Consider the following 24,217-nt stretch of genomic DNA (forward strand, 5'->3'; position numbering starts at 1 on the left):
CGTTTCAAAACAAAGAAACAAGAAAGACTCCCAATTTCACGAAAGCCAAAAACAAAAAAAAGGCTGATGACTTTGTCGCTAGTCCCAGCTACTTGGGATACTTGGGAGGCTGAGGCAGGGTCACTTGGGCCCAGGAGTTCAAGGCTGTGGTAGCTGTGATCGCACCTGTGAATAGCCACTGCACTCTACCCTGAGCAACACAGCAAGACCCCATCTCAAAAAAAAAAAGACTGAGGTGAAGAACTGTTCCAGATTAGACTAAAGAAACACAAGAACTAAGTGCAACAATTGATCTCAGATTGGCTCCAGGATTGAGGAAAAAAAAAAAAGCTAGAAATGACATTATTGACCAGGCACAGTGGCTCACACCTGTGATCCCAGCACTTTGGGTGCCTGACGCAGGCAGGTCACTTGAGTCCAGGAGTTTGAGACCAGCCTGGGCAACATGGTGAAACTCCATCTCTACTAAAAATACAAAAATTAGCCGGGCATAGTGGCCCGCACCTGTAATCCCAGTTACTCAGGTGGTTGAGTCACAAGAATCGCTTGAACCCTGGAGGCAGAGGTTGCAGTGAGCTGAGATCGCATCACTGCACTCCAGCCTGGGCGACAGGGCAAGACTCTGTCAGAAAAATGAAAAAAAAAATTAAAAAAAAAGTAAAAAAAGACATTATTGAGGCCGGGCGCGGTGGCTCACGCTTGTAATCCCAGCACTTTGGGAGGCTGAGGTGGGCAGATCACGAGGTCAGGAGATCGAGACCACAGTGAAACCCCGTCTCCACTAAAAAATAAAAAAAATTAGCCAGGCGTGGTGGCGGGCACCTGTAGTCCCAGCTACTCGGAGAGGCTGAGGCAGGAGAATGGCGTGAACCCGGGAGGCGGCGCTTGCAGTGAGCCGAGATTGTGCCACTGCACTCCAGCCTGGGTGACAGAGCGAGACTCCGTCTCAAAAAAAAAAAAAAAACAAAAGACATGATTGGCACAAGTGAAATTTGAATATAAACTTATAACTAACATATTAATTTGTTATATTAAGATTTGTAGTTAACATATTTATTAGTATAGTAAATAACATTGAATTGTTAAATGTCCTACATTTAATTGTATTACAGTTGTAAAAGAGAAGTTCCGTGTTCTCCAGAGATACATACTGAAGTATGAGGAGTGAAGAGTCTCATGATGTCTGTGACTTATAAAATGACTCAACAAATAATAATATCACTATTACTATTATACAGATACATATATAAAAGATATATAATGAGAGAGAACGAGAGAAAGCAAATGTGACAAAATGTTCACAAGTGGTAAATTTAAGGAACAGGTATATTGATATTCATTATTCTCACATATTTTGCAACTTTTCTGTAGGTTTGAAAGTTTTTAAGGAAAAAAAGAAATACATAGGAGGTGGAGGTGCTATGACTTGGTAACTAACTTCCTGGGAGCCATTAATCAATCTGTGGTGGATGATGATACCTCGCACTGAGAGGTAGAGGAGAGCAGAATCTGAGGTGGGGACCAGAGAGAAACATCAGGTTTGACATCCATTGAACTGAGGTGGAAGGTGATGAGACACCAGGTGGAGACTCTCAGGAGCAGCACCAATTAACAGGGGTCAGGAACAAACTGAGATGCAGATCTGCAGGTTGGCAGTCTATGGGTGGTGGCTGAAGCCAAGAGCTTGTGAGATCACCTAGAGGGCAGGTGTGGATGGGCCAATATTCTTGGGCCTACTCACACTTAAGGTCCGGGTGCAGAAGAATCAAGCAAGAATGGTTACGCTCATGAGCAAAGCAGCTATTTCATTCAGGGTTCCTATAAAAATAACCATTAGACTTGCGATTTTCTACCACTTTAAATTTCCTCCTAGAGACACTCTTCTATTGGTTAACTTCTCTCCAGGTGGGGGATTACGAGGCTTTTGTCAACATCTTTCTTGGGATCGTGATATGGTAAGAAGCCTACAAATACATTTGTGATATAAGCATGCAAAACAGAGATACGCTATATGCTACAATTAGAACTACGATCCTCCCAGGTTAATTCATTCTTGAAAACAATTCTCAGATCAAATAAGCCTATATGAAGTTATTTTAAATGAGAAAATAGGAATGTATTCCCAGCCTGTGCAGAAACTCCAGTTTCTTTCTCCAAATATCACTAAACCCTCTCAAACATCTATAAAACAATCTTCCAAACATTTCTGCATAATATAAACATTTAAACATGAATTATCTAATTATTTAACACTTAATGAACTCCATGGTGATTACATTTGCAATAGTACACAATGATATGCACTCTATTGAATGAGAATTAGATATTCTCCCCAACCTGCAACTAACATGTACAGTAAAGCAAACAACAACATAATAATGAGTTAAAGATAGATAATTAAATGCAATAAGATTTAGCAAACTGAAATGGACAAATGGGTTTTTTTTTTTTAATGGCTACTTGCCGAATGATTCTAATAATGGAGCACTGGGGCAACAGACAACCCTCCCATTAGTGATAATTAGAAAAGTGGAAAAAAAATATACAAAATATCTACTCAAAGATAAGAGAGCACTAATGAGGTAGTAAATACCTACCAGGTCAATGTCCAAGAGAACAGAGTATGAAAGAGAGTGAGCCCATCAATAGGACTGTTTTACCCCAAGGGCTACTTGGTGATTCCAGAACAGGTGGCTGAGAGCCTAAGCAGTACCTTTTTTTTTTTTTTTTTTTTTTTTTTTTGGAGAAGGAGTCTTGTTCTGTCACCCAGGCTGAAGTGCAATGGTGCCATCTCGGCTCACTGTAACCTCCATTTCCTGGGTTCAAGAGATTCTCCTTCCTCAGCCTCCGGAGTACGGGAATTATAGGTGTGTGCCACCACACCCAGTTAATTTTTGTATTTTCAGTAGATACAGGGTTTCACCATGTTGGCTCGGCTGGTCTTGAACTCCTGACCTCAGGTGATCCGCCCGCCTCGACCTCCCAAAGTGCTGGGATTACAGATGTGAGCCACTGTGCCCAGCCCTAAGCAGTACTTTTGACAGCCTTTCAGGGGTCTGGGGCCCTCCAAGGATGGGGAGTCTTGGGAAATACCTGTTATACTAGTCAGGATTCTCCAGAGAAACAGAACAAATAGGAGATATTACATAAAGATATAGAGAGATGGAAAATTGACTCACACAGTTATGAAGGCTGGCAAGTCCAAAATCTGCAGAGCCAGTGTCCCAGTTCAAATCTGAAGGCTGGAAGCTTCTGCAGAACCAGAAAAGGCCAATGTTCTAGTTCAAAGGGCTCACTTGAGCCCAGGGGTTTGAGGCTATAGTAACTATGATCACACCTGTGAATAGCCACTGCACTCCACCCTGGGCAACACAGCAAGACCCCATCTCTAAAAAAAAAAAAAAAAAAAACACTGAGGTGAAGATCTGTTCCAGATTAGACTAAAGAAACAAAAATTAAGTGCAACAATTGATCTTGGATTGGCTCCAGAATTGAGAAAGAAAAAAGCCATCAGGAAGGAGAACATTCTCTTACTCAGGAGAGGGCCAGCCTTTTGTTCTATTCAAGCCTTCAACTGATTGGATGAGGCCCACCCACATTAGGGAGGCCAATCTGCTTTATTCAGTCTACTGATTTAAACGTCGACCTCACCCGAAAGTATCCTCACAGAAACACCCAGAATCATGTTTGACCAAATACCTGGGCACCCTGTGGCCTAGTCAAGTTGACACATAAAATGATCCAAGTGTGACATAATAAGAAATATAGGCCAGACACAGTGGCTCATGCCTGTAATCCCAGCACTTTGGGAGGCCAAGGTGGATCACTTGAGGTCAGGTGTTCGAGACCATCGTGGCCAACATGGAGAAACCCCATCTCTACTAAAAATACAAAAAATTAGCTGGGCATCATGGCACGTGCCTATAGTCCCAGCTACTCGGGAGGCTGAGGCAGGAGAATCACTTGAACCCGGGAGGTGGAGGCTGCAGTGAGCCGAGATGGTGCCACTGCACTCCAGCCTGGGTGACAGAGCGAGACTCCGTCTCAAAAAAAAAAGAAATATATATTTGGTTTCTGACACAGAGCTTTTAAAATTGTTATACTATCCTGTATAATAGAGGTGATAGGAATATCTTTTTTTTTTTTTTTTTTGAGACAGAGTCTCGCTGTGTCGCCCAGGTTGGAGTGCAGTGGCGTGATCTCGGCTCACTGCAAGCTCTGCCTCCCGGGTTCACGCCATTCTCGCCTCAGCCTCCCGAGTAGCTGGGACTACAGGCGCCTGCCACCACGCCCAGCTAATTTTTTGTATTTTTAGTAGAGACGGGGTTTCACCGTGTTAGCCAGGATGGTCTCGAACTCCTCACCTCATGATCCGCCCGCCTCAGCCTCCCAAAGTGCTGGGATTACAGGCGTGGGCCACCGCACCCCGCCAGAATATCCTTTTTTTTTTTTTTTTTTTTTTTTTTTTTGAGACAGTCTCATTGTATTCCCCAGGCTGGAGTACAGTGGGGCGATCTCGGCTCACTGCAACCTCTGCCTCCCAGGTTCAAGTGATTCTCCTGCCTCAGCTTCCTGAGTAGCTGGGATTACAGGCGCCTGCCACCGCGCCAGGCTAATCTTTCTATTTTTAGTAGAGACAGGGTTTTGCCATGTCAGCCAGGCTAGTCTCGAATGCCTGACCTCAGGTGATCCACCCACCTCAGCCTCCCATAGTGCCGGGATTACAGGCTGTGAACCACCGTGCCCAGCCTAACATCTTTTGTTATATTTGGTCTTAGCTCCCAGTTCCTCACATAGGAGCTTTTAAGCCCCTTGGAATCTCTGTAGTGGTAAGTGTCTTTTTGTATGCTAATGAGATGACTGGTGGATGAGGGTGCTAAAGGGCTCCAGAATGATTTTATTAAAATAATCTAAGCTTGCATAACATGGAAAAATGTGTCGGAAACAAAATGTCTAAGTGGCTCTGGCCTTGAGATTTACAGGTTCATGGGTTACAGATTTCACTTATCAAATTAGGTAAGTAATACAGGGAATTCCCAGGTATGCTTGAGTGCTTGTCTTACAAGTATGGCATTTGTGATAGCATGCTATTTATACACAGCACCTGAGGCTACCCTATGCCCCTAGACATCCCGTGACTGGTCCCATCTCTGTCCTATGGAAATTAACTGAGTGAGCAGTGGAAAAATCCACATGCATTTTTCGGTTCACCTGTATTGAACTGTACAAAATCCTTTCCATAGGAAGTTTTCCTCACTGGGACCATACCCAGCAATTAGGACAATATCTAAAGCATAAGGATTATTGTTAACTAATAACACAGAATATGCATTAATAGTTTTATCCTTTTATTTATAGCTTTTATTGGCATTGATTCAGTATTTCCAACAGTCTTTTTGGTGAGTAGGTGGCAGGCATTATTGGCAGATCTGCAGTATTGTTCACCGTTTCAGCTGTTGGCACAACAAGCAAGAAACAATCTTCTTACTCTCCAACTCCACATTCCAGTTATTAAATCAAGCTCTCCTGAGAAGGAAATCCTTACGCCTTTACAAACTGTAACCTTCCTAAACTATGATGGATTATGTTCCTGATGTGTCTATATAAGCCCCACCTTCCATTCTCAACTAGCAGTAACCTCTGTGTCCTTTGACATCCAAATTGTTTTCTTTCATTCATTCGCACTTTCATTCAACGAATGTTAACCAGGACCTTCCAGGTTCAAGGTATTGTGCATTTCCTTGTATTTAAAATTATTTTAGCAGCATCCCTGGTCTATAAAATAAAATAATTTGTGGACTGGTCATATCCTGATCTCTAAGTTATCTGAGAACAGAAGGATCTTACTCTACTCTTATTAACACAATAGTTGGCACTTGGTATTTATTAAATATTTGATGACTTGAATCTTGACCACATTCTAATTCAACTCAATTCCAATTCCAATCCAATCAGCAAAGCAAACAAAATCAGCCCACGGTAGTGTCCAACCCCTCCCTCCCTTCCATTGCCCACTTCTAAGTACCACCTTCCCTGGCACTAATTGTTAAGTCTAATTAGGGAAAAGGAGTCAGGATGGTGGGAGCAGGGGGAAGCAAAAAGAAGAAGCAGGTAAACTACAAGTCTTCCATTCTTTATGGTCCAGACACACAGCCCTCCTATGCAAATAACTCACAATCTTCCTGTGCCCAACGATTACAGCATAAACGCTATTCCATAAAATCCCCAGCAAGCCTTTCTTTGCAGTCGGCTGCTCTTCTGCTGATTCTGCCTGTTGCCTTCTTGTATCTTCCTACTTTCTCTAACAAATCTGCCTTTATCTACAACTGTCTTGGTAAATCCTTTTACCCGAATGCCACCAGCCCAGACAGCTGCCCCTCACCCATGATACTAATTTTTTAAAAGGTTGAGTCTGCATTTTGGATATTACATCACACATGCCTTAAAAACAAACACTAAAAGCAACTTACCCTCCTTAGAACCCTGATGGTTGGCTTTTATAGCAGGGCACGATGGTATAACCAGTAAGGCCAGAGCAGGTGGCCAGCCCCCCAACCCTCCCTGCCTTGTATCAAAACCCTCAGGTTTCAGGCCAGGCGTGGTGGCTCATGCCTGTAATCCCAGCACTTTAGGAGGCCAAGGTGTGTGGATCACTTGAGGCCAAGAGTTCAAAACCAGCCCAGCCAACAAGGCAAAATCCCATCTTTACTAAAAATACAATAATTAGCTAGGTGTGGTGGTGCAGCCTATAATCCCAGCTACTCGGGAGGCTGAGGCATGAGAACCGGTTGAACCAGGGAGGTGGAGGTTGCAGTGAGCTGAGATCATGGCACTGCACTCCAGCCTGGGTGACAGAGCCAGACACTGTCTCAAAACAAAACAAAACAAAACAAAACAAAACAAATCCTCAAGCGTCAAAATTTTTCTTTTTCTTCAATTACAGAATAGTGGTTTAACTTTAAGAGCCCCGCTTAGAGCTGAGATTCTACCATCTGGAATGACTCATAAAATATGAAGTGGGCTGGGTGTGGTGGCTCACGCCTGTAATCCCAGCACTTTGGGAGGCCGAGGCGGGCGGATCATGAGGTCAGGAGTTAGAGACCAGCCTGACCAACATGGTGAAACCCTGTCTCTCCTAAAAATACAAAAATCAGCTGGGCATGGTGGTGTGCGCCTGTAATCCCAGTTACCCAGGAGCCTGAGGCAGGAGAATCGCTTGAACCTGGGAGGCAGAGGTTGCAGTGAGCCGAGATCACACTATTGCACTCCAACCTGGGTGACAGAGTGAGACTCCATCTCAAAAAAAAAAAAAAAAAAAAAAAAAGTGAAATGCATCAAATGGTAAGCTTTGGTTAGGCTAAATTGCAAAATGCTATTTCAAATCAGAACCAGAGATTAATAATAGTAAATGTCTGTTATTTTTCTGGGGCTAACATTTCTTGTCACTTATTATAAAGTCTGGTATTAATTTGCATGTGTTACTCTCATCTACCCAGATTATAAATTCCATCAAAGCAGTAAGTGTTCCTTGTAAAAAGGTGGGATCTTCATAAACTGCTCTACATACTTGGGAATTGGTTCATGTAACTTGCAGACACACAAGGAATCCCTGCTTTCCACACCTGCTGTCCTCCCTTTCCCAAGCTGTCTCTTGGAGGGGGTAATGAATTTACAATGATCTTTCTGCTCTATCTGCTCGATTATCCTATAACCAAAGACTTTGTAACCATGGGGCAGAGTTAAAATCAGACTTTCAGTGAAGCGGTGCTCCATGAACAGCTGGATTCACTAACTCAGTGGTCCCCAATCTTTTTGGCACCAGTGACCGGTTTCATGGAAGATAATTTTTCCACGGACAAGGGGGTAGGGGCTGGGGGAGAGGGGTGGGGTGGTTTTAGATCATCAGGCATTAGATTCTCATAATGAGCATGCAACCTAGATCCCTCGCATATGCAGTTCACAATAGGGTTCACTTTCCTATGAGAATCTAATGCCCCCACTGATGTGACAGGAGGCAGAGCTCAGGCGGTAATGCCAGAGATGGGGAGCGGCTGTAAATACAGATGACACTTCGTTGGCTCGCCCTGCTCACCTCATGTGCCAATGGGTTCCTAACAGGCAACAGACCAATACCCGTCAGCAGCCAAGGGGTTGGGGACCTCTGCACTAACTCCAAAGAACATAGCGGGTCTGGCGGGGCACGGTGGCTCACGCTTGTAACCCTAGCACTTTGGGAGGCTGAGGCAGGCGGGATCACCTGAAGTCAGGAGTTCGACAGCAGCATGGCCAACATTGCGAAACCCCGTCTGTACTAAAAATACCAAAACTAGCTGGGCATGGTGGTGCGCAGCTGTAGTCCCAGCTACTCGGGAGGCTGAGGCAGGAGAATCGCTTGAACCCAGGAGGCGGAGGTTACAGTGAGCCGAGATCGCGCCACTGCACTCCAGCTTGGGAGACAGAGCAAGACTCCATCTCAAAAAGATCATAGCGGGTCTGAATTGAGAGTTTGACAAGTACACCTACGTAAACCTCACCTTACAATACCAAAGGGAAGGAGACAAGCCCTTGGTTGGCCTGGCATGGCGCGGGGCAGCGGGGGAGCGCTCACAGTGCTTTGGGAAGCAGAGGCTGGAGGATTGCTTGAGCCCAGGGGTTCAAGACCAGCCTGGACAACATAGGAAAACCTCATCTTTATAAAAAATATAAAAATTAGTCAGGCGCAGTGGCTCACACCTGTAATCTGAGGGCTTTGAGAGGCCAAAGAGGGACGATCGCTTGAGCCCAGGAGTTCAAGACCAGACTCAGCAACACAGCAAGACTCTGTCTCTACCAAAAAATAAAAATTAGCCAGGCGTGGTGGTGTGCACTTGTAGTCCCAGCTACACGGGGGGCTGAGGCGGGAGGATCGCTTGAGTCCAGGAGTTCCAGGCTGCAGTGAGCTATCATCGCGCCACTGCACTCCAGCCTGGGTTACAGGTCGAGAACCTGTCTAAAAAAAAAAGAAAAAGAAAGAAAAAAGAAAAGCTCTCGATTAGCCCCATCTGTGGGGACTGGGGCTGCTCCAGAATTTCTACGGGTTCAAGGGCAGCAGCCTGGTTGCAGGTGGGGATCAGGGCATTTCTTGGAAGCTGCATCTGCGGGGCAGGCTCTGTCCTCCGTGAATTGGGGGCCTTGCCAAGTTCCCCCAACCCTTTTTTCCCTGCGGCGCCATCTTGGGAGCAGGGAACAAGTGATTCTGCCCCAGGAAAGGTCGAGAATGTTCCTGGGGGGCTTCAGGCGCTTTCCACAGAGGGAGCACGGAGGGGGCGGAGGCTCCCTGCAGGGAGCAGCGCTGAGGTAGACTGGCTCTGACCTTGGCTCTCTGAAGGGAGAAAAACTTAATCGTTCGTCAGGTTCAAGAGCTCCAAAGACCCCCAATCCTCAGTCACTCATCTCCTGACAAAAGAACTTGCGAAACTGCCAAAACGCCACACTTCGGCTCGCGATTGTGAGGAAATTGGTTGAGGAACGGAGTGGGACACCCATGCCGCTCCGCCAGCACTTCCAGGCGTTCCGTGGGGCGCATCTCCTCCGATGGGCCGCCGACAGTACCACGCCGATCGGACAGCGTACCCTCCTGCACTACAGCCTGCCCAGCCCCGGACTGCGCGCCCGAGCTGTGCGCATGCGCGGACCGCCCGCACGGCCGCAACGCGCAGGCGCCGTGTCCACTTCCGGGATCTGTCTGCCGCTCCCTCTGGGCTTCCGTCCTCCGCCCGCGCCCGCCGGAGCCTGTTCGCGTCGACTGCCCAGAGTCCGCGAATCCTCCGCTCCGAGCCCGTCCGGACTCCCCCGATCCCAGGTAACGGCCAGCAGGGGCGAGCGTCTCACCCTGTCGGCCTCTCTTGTCCAGGCCTGGCGCCGGACTTGGACCCGCGGGGACAGTGAGACGGGGGGCTTAGGCCGCAGGGCCCCGAGGCTGAGGCGCGGCCGGGTCTCTCTGCCGGGGCCTCCGGAGGGGGCGGGGATCCGCTTTCTCCGTGGATCCCCTGGAGCTTCTCTCAGAATGTTCCACCTCCAAGCCGCCTCCGATGCCCGAATTAACGGCCCCTTCTGCGCCCCCAGGGTCCTACTTGCACCTCTGCTGGGGGCATTTGTCACCGTCTCTAAAATTGTGTCAAGTAGGAGGATCTCCCGTAATCGAGCGACCCGCGGGACTATTAATCTCTTTAGCGTCTAGAGTCGATCCCTGCATATAGTAGGCGCCCATAGGATGTTTGCCTGCTCTCTAGGGCAGCCCTCAATCCTTCGGATATTGGGGAACCTTCCCGATCTCGAGAAAAACCTTCTCCCGAGTTCTTTAAGATTTCCCTGCATGAGTACCGCCTTCCCCCAAGTCAAAATTGCACCCTTCTCGGCGCCCTTATTCATTTAGTGGAATCTTTTATGCCAGTTCTGGCACCACCACTTTGTTGGGTGATCCTGGGAAGATGCTTCTCTGCGCCTGTTTCCTCATCTGCAATAAAGATTCTTACCGTTTTGCTAAGGATCAAGTGAGCTTATTTGCATAAATTGCTTAGAATAGTTCCTGGCCCAGAGTAGGTGATCAATAAATATTAGCTATTATTACTGCTTCTGGGCATTCTATGCATATCCGTCTTCCTTTCCTTTTCTACCTCCTCCACTCTCCCCAAACACCAACCCTCCAGACTTGAAGACCAGAATGGTGTCAGCCTCATTTATGTTTCTGGCCCCATCCCGGTATTTACAACACTCCTGGGAACATGATAGGCACTTAATCAGTTATAGCTTAGAATCTTTGATTATAAAGCCATCTGTTCTCCTGCAGCTTTGGAACCTTCTGTCTATGTCAACTCATAGCTTAAATTGCCGAGATTATCTTACTTCTGCCCTCTTTCCTCAATTTTATCTAGTCTTTCGGTTTCACGTAGGGCCTGGGTTTTCTGGTATCTAAAAACAAAGGAGGGGCATCAGTCAGGAAGGTGTTTTTGACCTGTTAGGGAGTGGATAACTGTGGCTGTTGTCTTCCCTTTTTTTTTTTTTTTTTTCCTGCGGCCTCGACCTCCTGGGCTTAAAAGATCCTCCCACCTCAGCCTTCTGAGTAGCTGGGACTACAGGCATGTGCCACCACACTGGGCTAATTTTCATTTATTTTTATTTATTTATTTTTGGAGATAGAGTCTCACTCTGTCACCCAGGCTGGAGTGCAGTGGTTGGTGTGATCTCGGCTCACTGCAACCTCCACCTCCTGGGTTCAAGCGATTCTCCTGCCTCAGCCTGCCGAGTAGCTGGGACTACAGGCATGAGCCACTGCGCCTGGCTAATTTTTTTTTTTTTTTTTTTTTTGTATTTTTTGTAAAGACAGGCTCTCCATATGTGGCCCAAGCTGGTCTGGAGCTCCTAAGCTCAAGCTATCCTCCCACCTCCACCTCCCAAAGTGCTGGGATTTTGGGTGTGAGACACCACACCCAGCTTATATGGCTATTTTCTCCCACAAAGTATTCAGAGATCTTCTGGACTTCATCTGTTAATCACAGTTAAAGGAAGGGACCATTTTGGAAAACTCCTATTTTGGACGGGGAGTGGCGATACTTTGATCTAGTTGTCTCATCCAATACTGAAACAAATCCTATATAAAGAAGTTTAAAATGGTCTGCTGGTGAGGCTGGTGCCTGGACTGGAGCCTGTCTGAGTGTTGAGGAGGGTGTGGTGACCTTGTTGGAGTACTTGATGTTGCTAGATTGGCTAATGAGAGTGATTAGGAACTAGGTGAATCACGGTCTTGAAAACTGACCCTAAACAAGGGACAGAGATGCCCACTTGTGTGAATACTTTCAAGCTCCAAAGGAGTAGGGCCAAGAATTTATAGCATATGTCAACATTTCCAAGCTCAGAGGAAACTAACTGGTGGGTTCTGTGGTTGGTTTAAAAGCCTTGGGTTGGCCAGGCGCAGTGGCTCACGCCTGTAATACCAACACTTTGAGAGGCTGAGGCGGGTGGATCACCGAGGTCAGGAGTTTGAGACCAGCCTGACCAACATGGAGAAACCCTGTCTCTACTAAAAATACAAAATTAGCCAGGCATGGTGGCACGTGCCTGTAATCCCAGCTACTCGGGAGGCTGAGGCTGGAGAATCGCTTGAACCCGGGAGACAGAGGTTGCGGTGAGCTGAGATCGCACCATTTCACTCCAGCCTAGGCAACAAGAGCAAAACTCCATCTTAAAAAAAAAAAAAAAAGCTTTGGGTCAAAGGAAAAAAGGGAACCTACTGGCATGTATTTCAGGCTAGGCTCTGTACTACTTGCTTTCACATGTCTCATTTAATTCTCCTTGTGATATCAGTGGTATATCCACTTTCGAAAGAAAAAAAATGAAATTTAGAGATATCAAGTGACTTGCCCAGGGTTTCATAGCTAGTGTGTGTCAAAAGCCAGGGTTCAAACCCAGCCTCGGCTTCAGAGCCCATGGCTAGCCATACATCAGAATGATCTGTACTCAGTGATAGATAAAGAAAAGGGGTGGGGGCCGGGCATGGTGGCTCATGCTTGTAATCTTAACACTTTGGGAGGCTGAAGTGGGCAGATCACTTGAGCCCAGGAGTTTGAGAGCAGCCTGGGCAACATAGGGAGACCCCTGTCTTTACAAAAAATTAAAAAATTAGCAGGGCATTAGTGATGCATGCCTGTGGTCCCAGCTACTCAGGAGGCTAAAGTGGGAGGATGGCTTGACCCTGGGAATCCGAGGTTGCAGTGAACTGAGATCACACCACTGCAGTCCAGCCTGGGCGGCAGAGCAAGACCTTGTCTCAGAAAAAAACTCTGAGAGAGAAAAAAGATGAGGGGGGAGGGTGGGAGGAAAAGAAAAGGGATGAGGGGCAGGGCGAGGTGGCTCACGCCTGTAATCTTTGGGAGGCCGAGGCAGGCGGATCACGAGGTCAGGATATTGAGACCATCCTGGCTAACACGGTGAAACCCCATCTCTACTAAAAATACAAAAAAATTAGCCAGGCGTGGTGGTGGGCACCTGTAGTCCCAGCTACTCGGGAGGCTGAGGCAGGAGAATGGTGTGAACCCGGGAGGCAGAGTTTGCAGTGAGCCGAGATCATGCCACTGTACTCCAGCCTGGGTGACAGAGCAAGATTCCGTCTCAAAAAAAAAAAAAGAAAAGAAAAGAAAGAAAAGGGATGAGGAGTTCCTGGCATTTTTATTTGTCCCCTTTTCTCCTTCTCTAGCTCTATTAAGACAAAGCTTTTCAGATTTCACTTAAACATTAACCATAGTTTAGAAATTATAATTATCACCCTAGGACAGAAGGTACCCTTTCTTGGTACATAATTCAGGCTATTAGGAATTTTTTCTGCATTCACTGCGTTTCATGAATGCAAGCTGTGTTTGCTAGGTGCATTCTAAATTTGACAAACGTGAGTGTTGTCTTGGCCTGCAGATTTAAAATAGCTACCTGATTATAAAAGAAGTACAGGTCTTGAATGTATGTCCAAATATGGAACTTGAATGATATGGCAAAATTAGAAATGCAATTTTAGAAGTAATTACACTGTTGTGTAAATGGCCACCTCTTTTGAAGCCTTTGCTACATTGCTTATAAAACACTGAGTTGAACATGAGAAAGCCTTTTGTCTGCAGCTGTACTTTTCAACTGGACATGAAACACGTACTTTTGTGGCACGTAGATATTCACATCAAATTTCTGATTTGCAGACCAATTTTATTTTTAGTTAACAAATGAGCTTATCAAATGTGGCTTTTGAACTAAAGCACTTTTAATTAAGGAGTTATTTTATGACAGCATGTTATTTTGAGTAGCTGTAACTAAAATCTGTTGTGATGGAACAATTTGGAGTGAGCATCTGATATCAGAGATAAAGAGAGAAGCATGCAGTGAGCGTCTGGAAGTTCTTTTAAAAAAAAATTAAACATTCTCATGTGAATTCATTTAAAACTTTTTTAAATTGCCAATTCCTAAGCTTTTTCTTTGTGAGTTGTAGTTTGCTTTCTAGACTGTATAAGAGAAAAAAGTAATGACTTAACTATCTTCACTCTTAGAATAGAATATGAAATACTAGCATTTCTCTGCCAGTTCAAGGTATCAGATGTTTTTTATTTAAAGTTGCACTTACCTTTGGGTTCCCCCCCCCTTTTTTTTTTTTTGTTTGTTTGTTTCGTTTTGATACAGAGTCTCACTCTGTCACCTAGGCTGCAGTGCAGTGGCACTGTCTTGGCTCACTGCAACCTCCACCTCCCATGTTCAAGAGATTCTCATGCCTCAGCCTCCTGAGTAGCTGGAATTACAGGTGCCTGCCATCATGCTCGGCTGATTTTTGTATTTTTAGTAGAGACAGGGTTTCGCCATGTTGGCCAGGCTGGTCTCGAACTCCTGACCTCAGGTGATCCGCCCACTTCGGCCTCCTAAAGTGCTGGGATTACAGGCGTGAGCCTGGCCTGGGTTCCTTTACAATTAGCAGAGGTGCTGCTTCTGCTTTCTGAGACTGATTTCTGCTTTGTCAGCTGAACTTTCATTGTTCACTTTACAACCTTCTAGTGGCCCTTCCATTCATTTCCTGCTTGCATCAGAATTCATATCTCACATTTCAACCTCCACCCAAGGTTAGCATGACACATACTTACGTGTGTTGAAACTTGAGTTTATAGTGAGGGTGCCTCCTGGAAATGATAAAGTTGGGGGTAGAGGAAGGCTGGCTGCTTTTTGAAAAATGTTCCCATTTCAGGTAATGGTTGCTTCTTCAAGTGTATCTAGATTTGGGTACCTATAAAATAGAGAATTTTTAATTTAATGTTTTGGAGATTCCTGCTTTTCATTTAGTTACAATTAAAAGTTTAAAAAGTATTATCACAAATGCCTACATACTCTTCGCCTAGATTCACCAGTTAGCATTTTGTCACATTCACATTGTATATATTTTCTGTCCTGAACTATTGAAAATAAGTTACAGTGGCTGGGCACGGTGGCTCATGCCTGTAATCCCAGCACTTTGGGAGGCTGAGGCAGGTGGATCACTTGAGCCCAGGCAGAGCAGCCTGGGCAACATGGTGAAACCCCATCTCTACAAAAATTACCTGGGCTTGGTGGTGCATGCTTGTAGCCACAGCTACTCAGGAGGCTGAGGTGGGAGGATCACTTGAGGCCAGAAGACAGAGGCTGCAGTGAGCATAGATTGCACCACTGCCCTCCAAACCTGGGTGAAAGAGCAAGACCCTATCTCCCCTGCCCGTCACCCAAAAAAAGAAAAGAAGTTACAGAAGACATCATGATACTTCATCCCTGAACACTTCATCATTATCTTTGTCTCCTAAGAGCTAGGACATTCTCCTATCTAATGGCAATACCGTTATCACACCTAAGAAAATGAAAATAATTCCATATGTAATATCTAGTTTAAATTATAATTTTCCCTATTATACAAAATACATCTTTACTGCCCATTTTTTAAAATGTGGATTATGGGCCAGGCACGGTGGCTCACACCTGTAATCTCAGCACTTTGGGAGGCTGAGGAGGGCGGATCACTTGAGGCCAGAAGTTCAAGACCAGCCTGGCCAACATGGTGAAAGTCCATCTCTACTAAAAATACAAAAATTAGCTGGGCCTGGTGGTGCACACTTGTAATCCCAGCTACTCAGGAGGCTGAGGCAGGAGGATCACCTGAGCCCAGGAAGTGGAGTTTGCAGTGAGCTGAGATGGTGCCACTGTACTCCAGTCTGGGCAACAGAGACTCTATCTCAAAAAAAAAAATTATATTATAATCAACTTTCACTTATCAAATTTGGTTTTCATAGCTCTCTAGACCAGTTCTCATCCTGCCTCCTTTTTGCCTTTTTGGAATAGTCCAGGCCAGTTCTATAGAATGGCACACACCCTGGCTTTAACTGTTATTTCCTCCTTGTGTTGCTTGACTAGTTCCTTTACCCTTTATTACTTTTAAACTGAAAATTAGATCTGAATCTTGATTGGATTTAGAGTAAATATGTTTAGCATAAAGACTTCATTGGTAGGTTGACCATATTCCCAGGTTTCTCCAGGATAGCCCTGTGACCTGTTGTGTCGGCATAATTATTATTTATTTTTGCTCTCAGAAGTGTTCTGGTTTGGATGGTAAGTTAAGTCACTATTTATAAGTGATGATGTGTACTTCATGTGGACTGCCATCAGGAGGCCCATCCAGTTAGATTGATCCACTATTTATAATACTGAGTTTGATTACATGGTGATTGCCAGATTTCTTCAATATAAAGGCATCTTTTTCTCTTTGTAGTTAGTAAGCAATCTGTGGGATGATAATTTGAGACTAGGAATATCCTGTACCCATGGTTTAAGAGTCCATTGATGACCCTGAACAGAATAAATTCCACATTAGTTGTTACAATGCTAGATTTATTCAGATGGTTAAGTTTTGACAGTGAGATAGATTTTTTTTTTTTTTTTTTTTTTTGAGATAGAGTCTCTCTCTGTCGCCCAGGTTGGAGTGCAGTGGCATAATCTCAGCTCACTGCAAGCTCCATCTCCCAGGTTCGCCATTCTCCTGCCTCGGCCTCCCAAGTAGCTGGGACTACAGGCGCCCGCCACCACGCCCAGCTAATTTTTTGTATTTTTAGTAGAGACAGGTTTTCACTGTGTTAGCCAGGATGGTCTCGATCTCCTGACCTCGTGACCCGCCTGCCTTGCCCTCCCAAAGTGCTGGGATTACAGGTGTGACCACCATGCCCGGCCTTTTTTCTTTTTTTTTTTTTTCCAAACCGAGTCTCGCTCTGTCACCCAGGCTGGAGTGCAGTGGCATGATTTTGGCTCACTACAACCTCTGCCTCCTGGGTGCAAGCAATTCTCCTGCCTCAGCCTCCCGAGTAGCTGGAACTAGAGGCGTGTGCCACCACGCCCAGCTAATTTTTGTATTTTTAGTAGAGACTGGGTTTCACCAGGTTGGCCAGGCTGGTCTTGAACTCCTGACCTCGTGATCCACCTGCCTTGGCTTCCCAAAGTGCTAGGATTACAAGCGTGAGCCACCGTGCCTGGCCAGATTATTTTTTAATGGGAGGAAAATGTTTTATTTATTTCTGAACATCTTAAGATCCTCAGGCAACTTAAACATTGGTTACTTGCCTTTTCCCTATTGTACAAAATGCTTTTTGTTGTTGTTCATTGCAGCTTTCTCTCCTCTGAAAACACTAAGAATAATGTCACTGCATCAGTTTTTACTAGAGCCAATCACCTGTCATGCCTGGAACAGGGATCGTACTCGTAAGTATTTTATTAACTTTGCTTTTGTATTTTGGTACCTTTGGTACATTTCATCTGTAGACACATTTAGGGCTCACATATCTCAGTATCACATGTGCAAAGAACATACATCTATTGTATACATTCAGAAGGGAACTAAGTCAGTCCTTTGGTTTACAGATAGATAAACTGAGGCCCAGAGTGAAGGAAGGGCTTTGCAGAGGTTACATACCAAGTTCACATTTAGTCAGAGCACTAGGACCTAGAATAAGCTGTTTCAGAGACAAGTGGTTTGCTCCTGAGCTACTCAGAGCATTATTAACTAGTATTTACTATGTTATTCATAATCAGCTTGAGTTTCTAGTTTTCTAGCTCCAGCAAACTAGAAAGGGATGGAGAATGCTCTTAGAAGAAAGCACAGCTCAGCAAGCAAAGTGACAGATAATGTAACAAGATGAGGCTGGGTGCAGTGGCTCATGCCTGTAATCCCAGCACTTTGGGAGGCCAAGGCAGGCAAATATCTTGAGCTCAAGAGTTCAAGACTAGCCTGAGCAACATGGGGAAACCCTGTCTCTACCAAAAAAAAAAACAAAAACTGTATGTGTCTGTGTGTGTGTGTACACACACACACAGACACACACACAAACACACACACATATATATATATATTTTTTTTTTTGAGACAGAGTCTCGCTTTGTCACCCAGGCTGGAGTACAGTGGCACAATCTCAGATCACTGCAACCTCTGCCTCCCGGGTTCAGGCGATTTTCCTGCCACAGCATCCTGAGTAGCTGGGATTACAGGCAGGTACCACCACGCCTGGTTAATTTTTTTATTTTTAGTAGAGATGGGGTTTCACCATGTTGGCCAGGCTGATCTTGAACTCCTGACCTTAAATGATCTGCCTGCCCACCTCGGCCTCTCAAAGTGCTGGGATTATAAGCATGAGCCTCCGTGCTCAGCCTTGTCTGTCTTTATTACAGACATCATAATGGGTATAAAGTAGTATCTCATTGTGGTTTTGATTTGCATTTCCCCCATGAGTAATGTTGTTGAACATTGTTTGACATGCCTATTGGCTGTTTGTATGTCTCTAGAGAAATGTCTTTTCAGACATGTCTGTTTGCCCATTTTTAAGTAGGGTTATCTTTTTATTGTTGAGTCATAAGAGTTCTTTGTATATTCTGGCTGCAAGTCTCTTATCAAATATTTTCTCCCACTCTGTGGGTTGTCCTTTCACTTTTTCAAAGGTATTCGATGACACACACAAGTTTTTAATTTTGAACAAGTTGCCAGGCACGGTGCTGTAATTCCAGCACTTTGGCAGGCCAAGGCGAAAGGATCGCTTGGGTCTAGGAGTTTGAGATCAGCCTGGGAGAGATAGTGAAACCTCGTCTCTACAAAAATAAAAATTAGCTGGGTGTGGTAGCACATGCCTGTGGTCCCAGCTACATGGGAGGTGAAGGTGGGAGGATCACTTGAGTCCAGAAGTCCGTGGCTGCAGTGAGCCATGTTCGCGCCACTGCACTCCAGCCTAGGTGACAGGGCAAGACTCTCTTTCTCAAAAAAAAAATAATAATAATAATTAAATAATAAAAATACAGAAAGAGCAGGATTGGGGAGAAAAAGTCCAATTTCGCTTATTTTTCTTTTGTTGCTTGTACTTCTGCTGTTGTATCAAAGAAACCACTGCATAATCCAGGATCACATCAGTGTGTGCCTATACCTGTGTTTCCTTCTAAGAGTCTTAAAGCTTTAGTCCTTTTATGTAGGACTTTGGTCCATTTTGAGTTAATTTTTGTGTATCCTGTGAGATAGGGTTCCTTTTGTATGTAGATATCCAGTTTTCGTTTTTTTTCTTCTTCTTTTTTTCTGTGTTTATTTATATATTTATTGAGACAGAGTCTTGCTCTGTCATCCAGGCTGGAGTGCAGTGGTGCAATCTCAGCTTACTGCAACCTCTGCATCCCAGGTTCAAGTGATTATCGTCTCTGAGCCTCCCAAGAAGCTGTGATTACATGCGTGTGCCACCACACCTGGCTAATTTTTTTTTTTTTTTGAGACGCAGTCTCGCTCTGTCGCCCAGGCTGGAGTGCAGTGATGCAATCTTGGCTCACTGCAAGCTCCCCCTCCAGGGTTCACGCCATTCTCCTGCCTCAGCCTCCCGAGTAGCTGGGACTACAGGTGCCCGCCACCATGCTCGGCTAATTTTTTGTGTGTTTTTAGTAGAGATAGGGTTTCACTGTGTTAGCCAGGATGGTCTCAATCTCCTGACCTCATGATCCGCCTGCCTCAGCCTCCCAAAGTGCTGGGATTACAGGTGTGAGCCACCGTGCCTGGTCCACACCTGGCTAATTTTTGTATTTTCAGTAGAGACAGGGTTTTGCTATGTCACCCAGACTGGCCTCGAACTCCTGGCCTCCAGCAATCCACCTTCCTTGGCCTCCTGAAGTGCTGGGATATACTTAGTGGGCATGAGCCACCACGCCAGCCAAGATAATCAAGTTTTTCCTGAACCTTTTGTTGAAAACTATCCTATCCTCATTTTATTGCCTTGGCCCCCTTTTTGAAAATCAACTGACTGTAAATATGAGAGTTTCTTTCTGGACTCTCAATTCTATTCCATTGTTCTTTATGTTTATCCTAATTTCAGGACCAGTCTGTCTTGATTACTGTAGCTTGGTCATAAGTTTTAAAATCAAGAAGTATAAGTTCCAACTTTGTTCTTTTCAAGATTATTTTGCTTATTATGTCGCTTGCATTTCCATATGAATTTTAGGATCAGCTCGTTAATTTCTTTTAAGAAGTCAGCTGAGATTTTGACAGAGATTGCCTTGAATCTGTAGATTCACCATCTTTTTAAAGCATTTCAGAGCTGGGCGTGGTGGCTCATACCTGTAATCCCAGCCTTTGGGAGGCCAAGGCAGGCAGATCACAAGGTCAGGAGATTGAGACCATCCTGGCTAACACAGTGAAACTCCATCTCTACTAAAAATACAAAAAATTAGCCGAGTGTGGTGGCGGGTGCCTGTAGTCCCAGTTACTCGGGAGGCTGAGGCAGGAGAATGGCGTGAACCTGGGAGGCGGAGCTTGCAGTGAGCCAAGATTGCGCCACCGCACTCCAGCCTGGGCAACAGAGTGAGACTCAATCTCAAAAATTAAAGAGCCTCTGTATTGGGTAGTTGAAAATATATAACCTGGCAGGACAGTGAATTTAGAGCGTGTGTTTTGTGATCATCTCACAGAGCTTCGTAGCCAACTTTCCTATATCTTCTGTTTCCACTTTCCCATCTAAAAATAGGCTTTTGGAGTATTTCCAATTATTTTTAATACAGATGCAAACTATCATTGTCCTCATTTAAACTACTTGATAAATTCAGCATATTAAGTCAACATTTTTTGTGACATTGTAATTTGAAATTTATAACATTTTCCAGGTTTAAATTTGGACTTGGCTTTTGAAATCTCTATACATGTGAGAAAGTTAGAGAAATATATAACTATTTACCAGAAAGCACTCTTAAGTCCTTAGGATTTTATAGCTAGATATTTACCTAGTTCCACAGTTTTATCTGTATAGCAGATAGATGTAGCTTTCCTAAGGAGGGTAGGAAAGTGAGTGTAGGTGGGGACTATTAATGACTGGCCTAAAGTTTGGATCATAGGTCTTAATTTTTTTTGTTTGTTTGTTTTGTTTTTTTGTTTTTTTTGAGACAGGTTCTCACTCTGTCACCCAGGCTGGAGTGCAGTGACGCGATCTCCGCCCACTGCAGCCTCTGCCTCCGGGGATCAAGCGATTCTCCTGCCTCAGCCTCCCGAGTAGCTGGGTCTACAGGCGTGTGTCACCAGGCCTGGCTAATTTTTGTATTTTTAGTAGAAACGGGGTTTCACCATGTTGGCCAGGCTGATCTCAAACTCCTGATCACAGGTGATCTGCCTGCCTCCCAAAGTGCTGGGATTACAGGTGTGAGCCACCGCGCCCGGCCCATAGATCCTAATTTTAATTTTAAGAAACCAATAAAAAGAAAGAGGGGCTGGGCATCGTGGCTCATGCCTGTAATCCTAGTGCTTTGGGAGGCCAAGGCAGGAGAATTGCTTGAGGCCAGGAGTTCAAGACCAGCCTAGGCAACATAGTGAGATCCTGTCTCTACTAAAAATAAAAATTAAATTAAATTAAAAAAAAAACAGATGAACTAGATGGGGTAACAAAAGATACATGAATACAGGTCTGGTATCCCTTATCTGAACTACCTAGGACCAGAATTGCTTTGGACTTATGATTTGGGGATATTTACATAATATATACCATCCGAGCACTGAAAATCTGAAATCCGGCCGAGCCTGGTGGCTCACGCCTGTAATCCCAGCGCCTTGGGAGGCGAAAGCAGGCAGATTACCTGAGGTGGGGAGTTCGAGACCAGCCTGACCAACATGGAGAAACCCTGTCTGCACTAAAAATACAAAATTAGCTGGGCGTGGTGGCACATGCCTGTAATCCCAGCTACTTCAGAGGCCAAGGCAGGAGAATCGCTTGAACCTGGGAGGCAGAGGCTGCAGTGACCCACGATCATGCCATTGCACTCCAGCCTGGGCAATGAGAGCAAAACTCCGTCTCAAAAAAGAAAAAAAAGAAAATCTGAAGTCCAAAATGTTCCGGAGAGCATCACGTTTGAGCATGACCTTTTGAGTGTCATGTTGATACTCAAAAAGTTTTGAATTTGGGAGCATGTCAGATTTCAGCTTTTCAGATTAGGGATGCTCAACCTGTATGAGTTTTTAAAAAGTCCGTTTTGTGTATTATATTCTGTATTAGTTCAGGAAATTATTCTTGAAAACAAAGCATTGTGATTTATATTGGCTTTATTGTAAAGGAGAAGTTCAGTATAGTTTATCAGCAGAATCAATTTTTTTTATATAAACTAGTGGTTCCAGCCTGGGTCCATGATAGCAGTAATGGAAGTCCATAAACTATTTTCAGCGTTTCAAAAAGACCAACAGAAATTTAGATTTAGTTCTAGTAATATTGCACAGGTGAATGAAAGTGTCAAACATTTTTACCCTGATCTACAGTTATTTTAGCTAGGTATAGTAACATTGTTTATTTTTCGCTGGTTAGAATCATTAATTGACAGTTGTACATGTCTCTGGGAAAATGAATTTTAATCTTAGTTTTCCTGTAAAGCATTATAAAATACAGCGTCCAAGTAAAGGTAAAAAAAAAAAAAAAAAAAAAGGAATTATTCAGAGGTGAATTTGAGAACTACTTCTTCGGAAGTTTTTCTTTTCCTTACTATAGTCTGCTTTTAAAACAACTGTGACATGTCCCCTTTTTGGTGACAATTTCAAGTTCAGGTGTTAACTGTTGTTTGACTTCTGTCTCCAGAGATTGCCCTCAGTCCCAATAATCACGAAGTGCACATCTATAAGAAGAATGGGAGCCAGTGGGTGAAAGCTCATGAACTCAAGGAGCACAATGGACACATCACAGGTAAAGGAAGATAGCTGTGAGCTTAGTGTGATATTTCCAAATCAGGCACTCTTCCTTTTAGATAAAGAGCCTAATAAACCCAGTTGACCATAATTTTTTTTTCTTTTTTTTTTTTTTTTTTTGAGACGGAGTATCACTCTGTCGCCCAGGCTGGAGTGCAATGGCATGATCTCGGCCCACTGCAACCTCCACCTCCCAGGTTCAAGTAATTTTCCTGCCTCAGCTTCCTGAGTAGCTGGGACTACAGGTGCGTGCCACTACGACTGGCTAATTTTTTTATTTTTAGTAGAGACAGGTTTCACCATGTTGGTCAAGCTGGTCTCAAACCCCTGACCTCGTGATCTGCCTGCCTCGGCCTCCCAACGTGCTGGGATTACAGGAGTGAGCTACCGCACCCAGCCCATAATATTTAAAGTCATACAGCACTTACTGAATTTCCTTAAAATTTTAGAGAAAATACTATAATGATCTCAGTTGTTAAGTGCTTCTTGTAGCCCCAACTGGTACCCAGCACTCTACTGTTGCTATGGAAAGCACTGAACCTACCCTGAGGACTAAAGAGCTCAAATTAGGAGATGAGACATGAAATTGAAAGCTAGATAACATGAAAATGTAGACAACACGAAAACGTGCACCAAACTATTTCCAAGTGTCTTCCGAAAGTTTCCTTTGTGTTTTTAGGGTAAGAAAGACTTTCCAGAATATTGAAAAGAACAAAGTAATATAATAAACACCCATATCAGATAATCGCCACCAGAATTACCAACTTTTTCCCTGTGCTAGGAAGTAATTTCTTTTCCTGTATCAGGGAACTCAAGGAAAAAGGATATAATAATAAGATATATTATTCTTGATGATGGTAAAGTCACCTCTCACCAGCAGTCCTATTCCTCTCCCCCGGAAGGCAGACTATAATTTGCTATGACAGCATTCCAGTCCATTTTTAATACATTTACATATATGCATATTCATAAACAAGCTTAGGCCAAGCACTGTGACTTACACCTGTAATCCCAGCACTTTGGGAGGCCAAGGCGGGAGGATCGCTTGAACCCAGGAATCCAAGACTAGCCTGGGCAACATAATGAGACTCCCCCATTAGCACGGTGTGGTGGCACGCACCTGTGGTCCCAGCTACTTGTGAGGCTGAAGTGGGAGGATCACTTGAGATAAGAAGAGCAAGGCTGCAGTGAGCTGTGATCACACCACTGCACTCCAGCCTGCGTGACAGAGCAAGACCCTCGTCTCAAAAAAAAAAAAGTGAGAAAACAATCTTTAGGACTACTGACCAGTGTTTTTTGAAGCTACATAAATGGCATGATATTACGCATCTCCGGCAGCCTGCTTTTGCATTCATGATTGTTTCTGAGATCCATCTATGCTGCTGTCTAGATCAAGTTTATTCCTTTTAACTACTGTTTAGCATTTTATATCTCACTTATTTACTCCTTCCTCCATTGAAGGACATTTAGGTTGTT

The 24,217-nt window shown here is 44.5% G+C and overlaps 1 protein-coding gene across 1 annotated transcript in view; it reads left to right on the forward strand.

Moving 5' to 3' along the window:
* Positions 1-9,715: 9,715 nt before the first annotated feature.
* The window catches only part of ARPC1A (actin related protein 2/3 complex subunit 1A), a 41,445-nt gene continuing 26,943 nt past the window's right edge, over positions 9,716-24,217 (forward strand). Inside the window, exons 1-3 of the mRNA XM_003278056.2 lie at positions 9,716-9,841; positions 17,179-17,271; positions 22,635-22,739. Of these exons, the coding sequence (XP_003278104.1) occupies positions 17,208-17,271; positions 22,635-22,739 (169 nt within the window). The 5' untranslated portion in view covers positions 9,716-9,841; positions 17,179-17,207. The remainder of the gene's footprint in view (positions 9,842-17,178; positions 17,272-22,634; positions 22,740-24,217) is intronic.

The sequence above is a fragment of the Nomascus leucogenys genome, chromosome 17, assembly GCF_006542625.1.
Source record: "Nomascus leucogenys isolate Asia chromosome 17, Asia_NLE_v1, whole genome shotgun sequence".
In the NCBI taxonomy this organism is placed as follows: Eukaryota; Metazoa; Chordata; class Mammalia; order Primates; family Hylobatidae; genus Nomascus; species Nomascus leucogenys.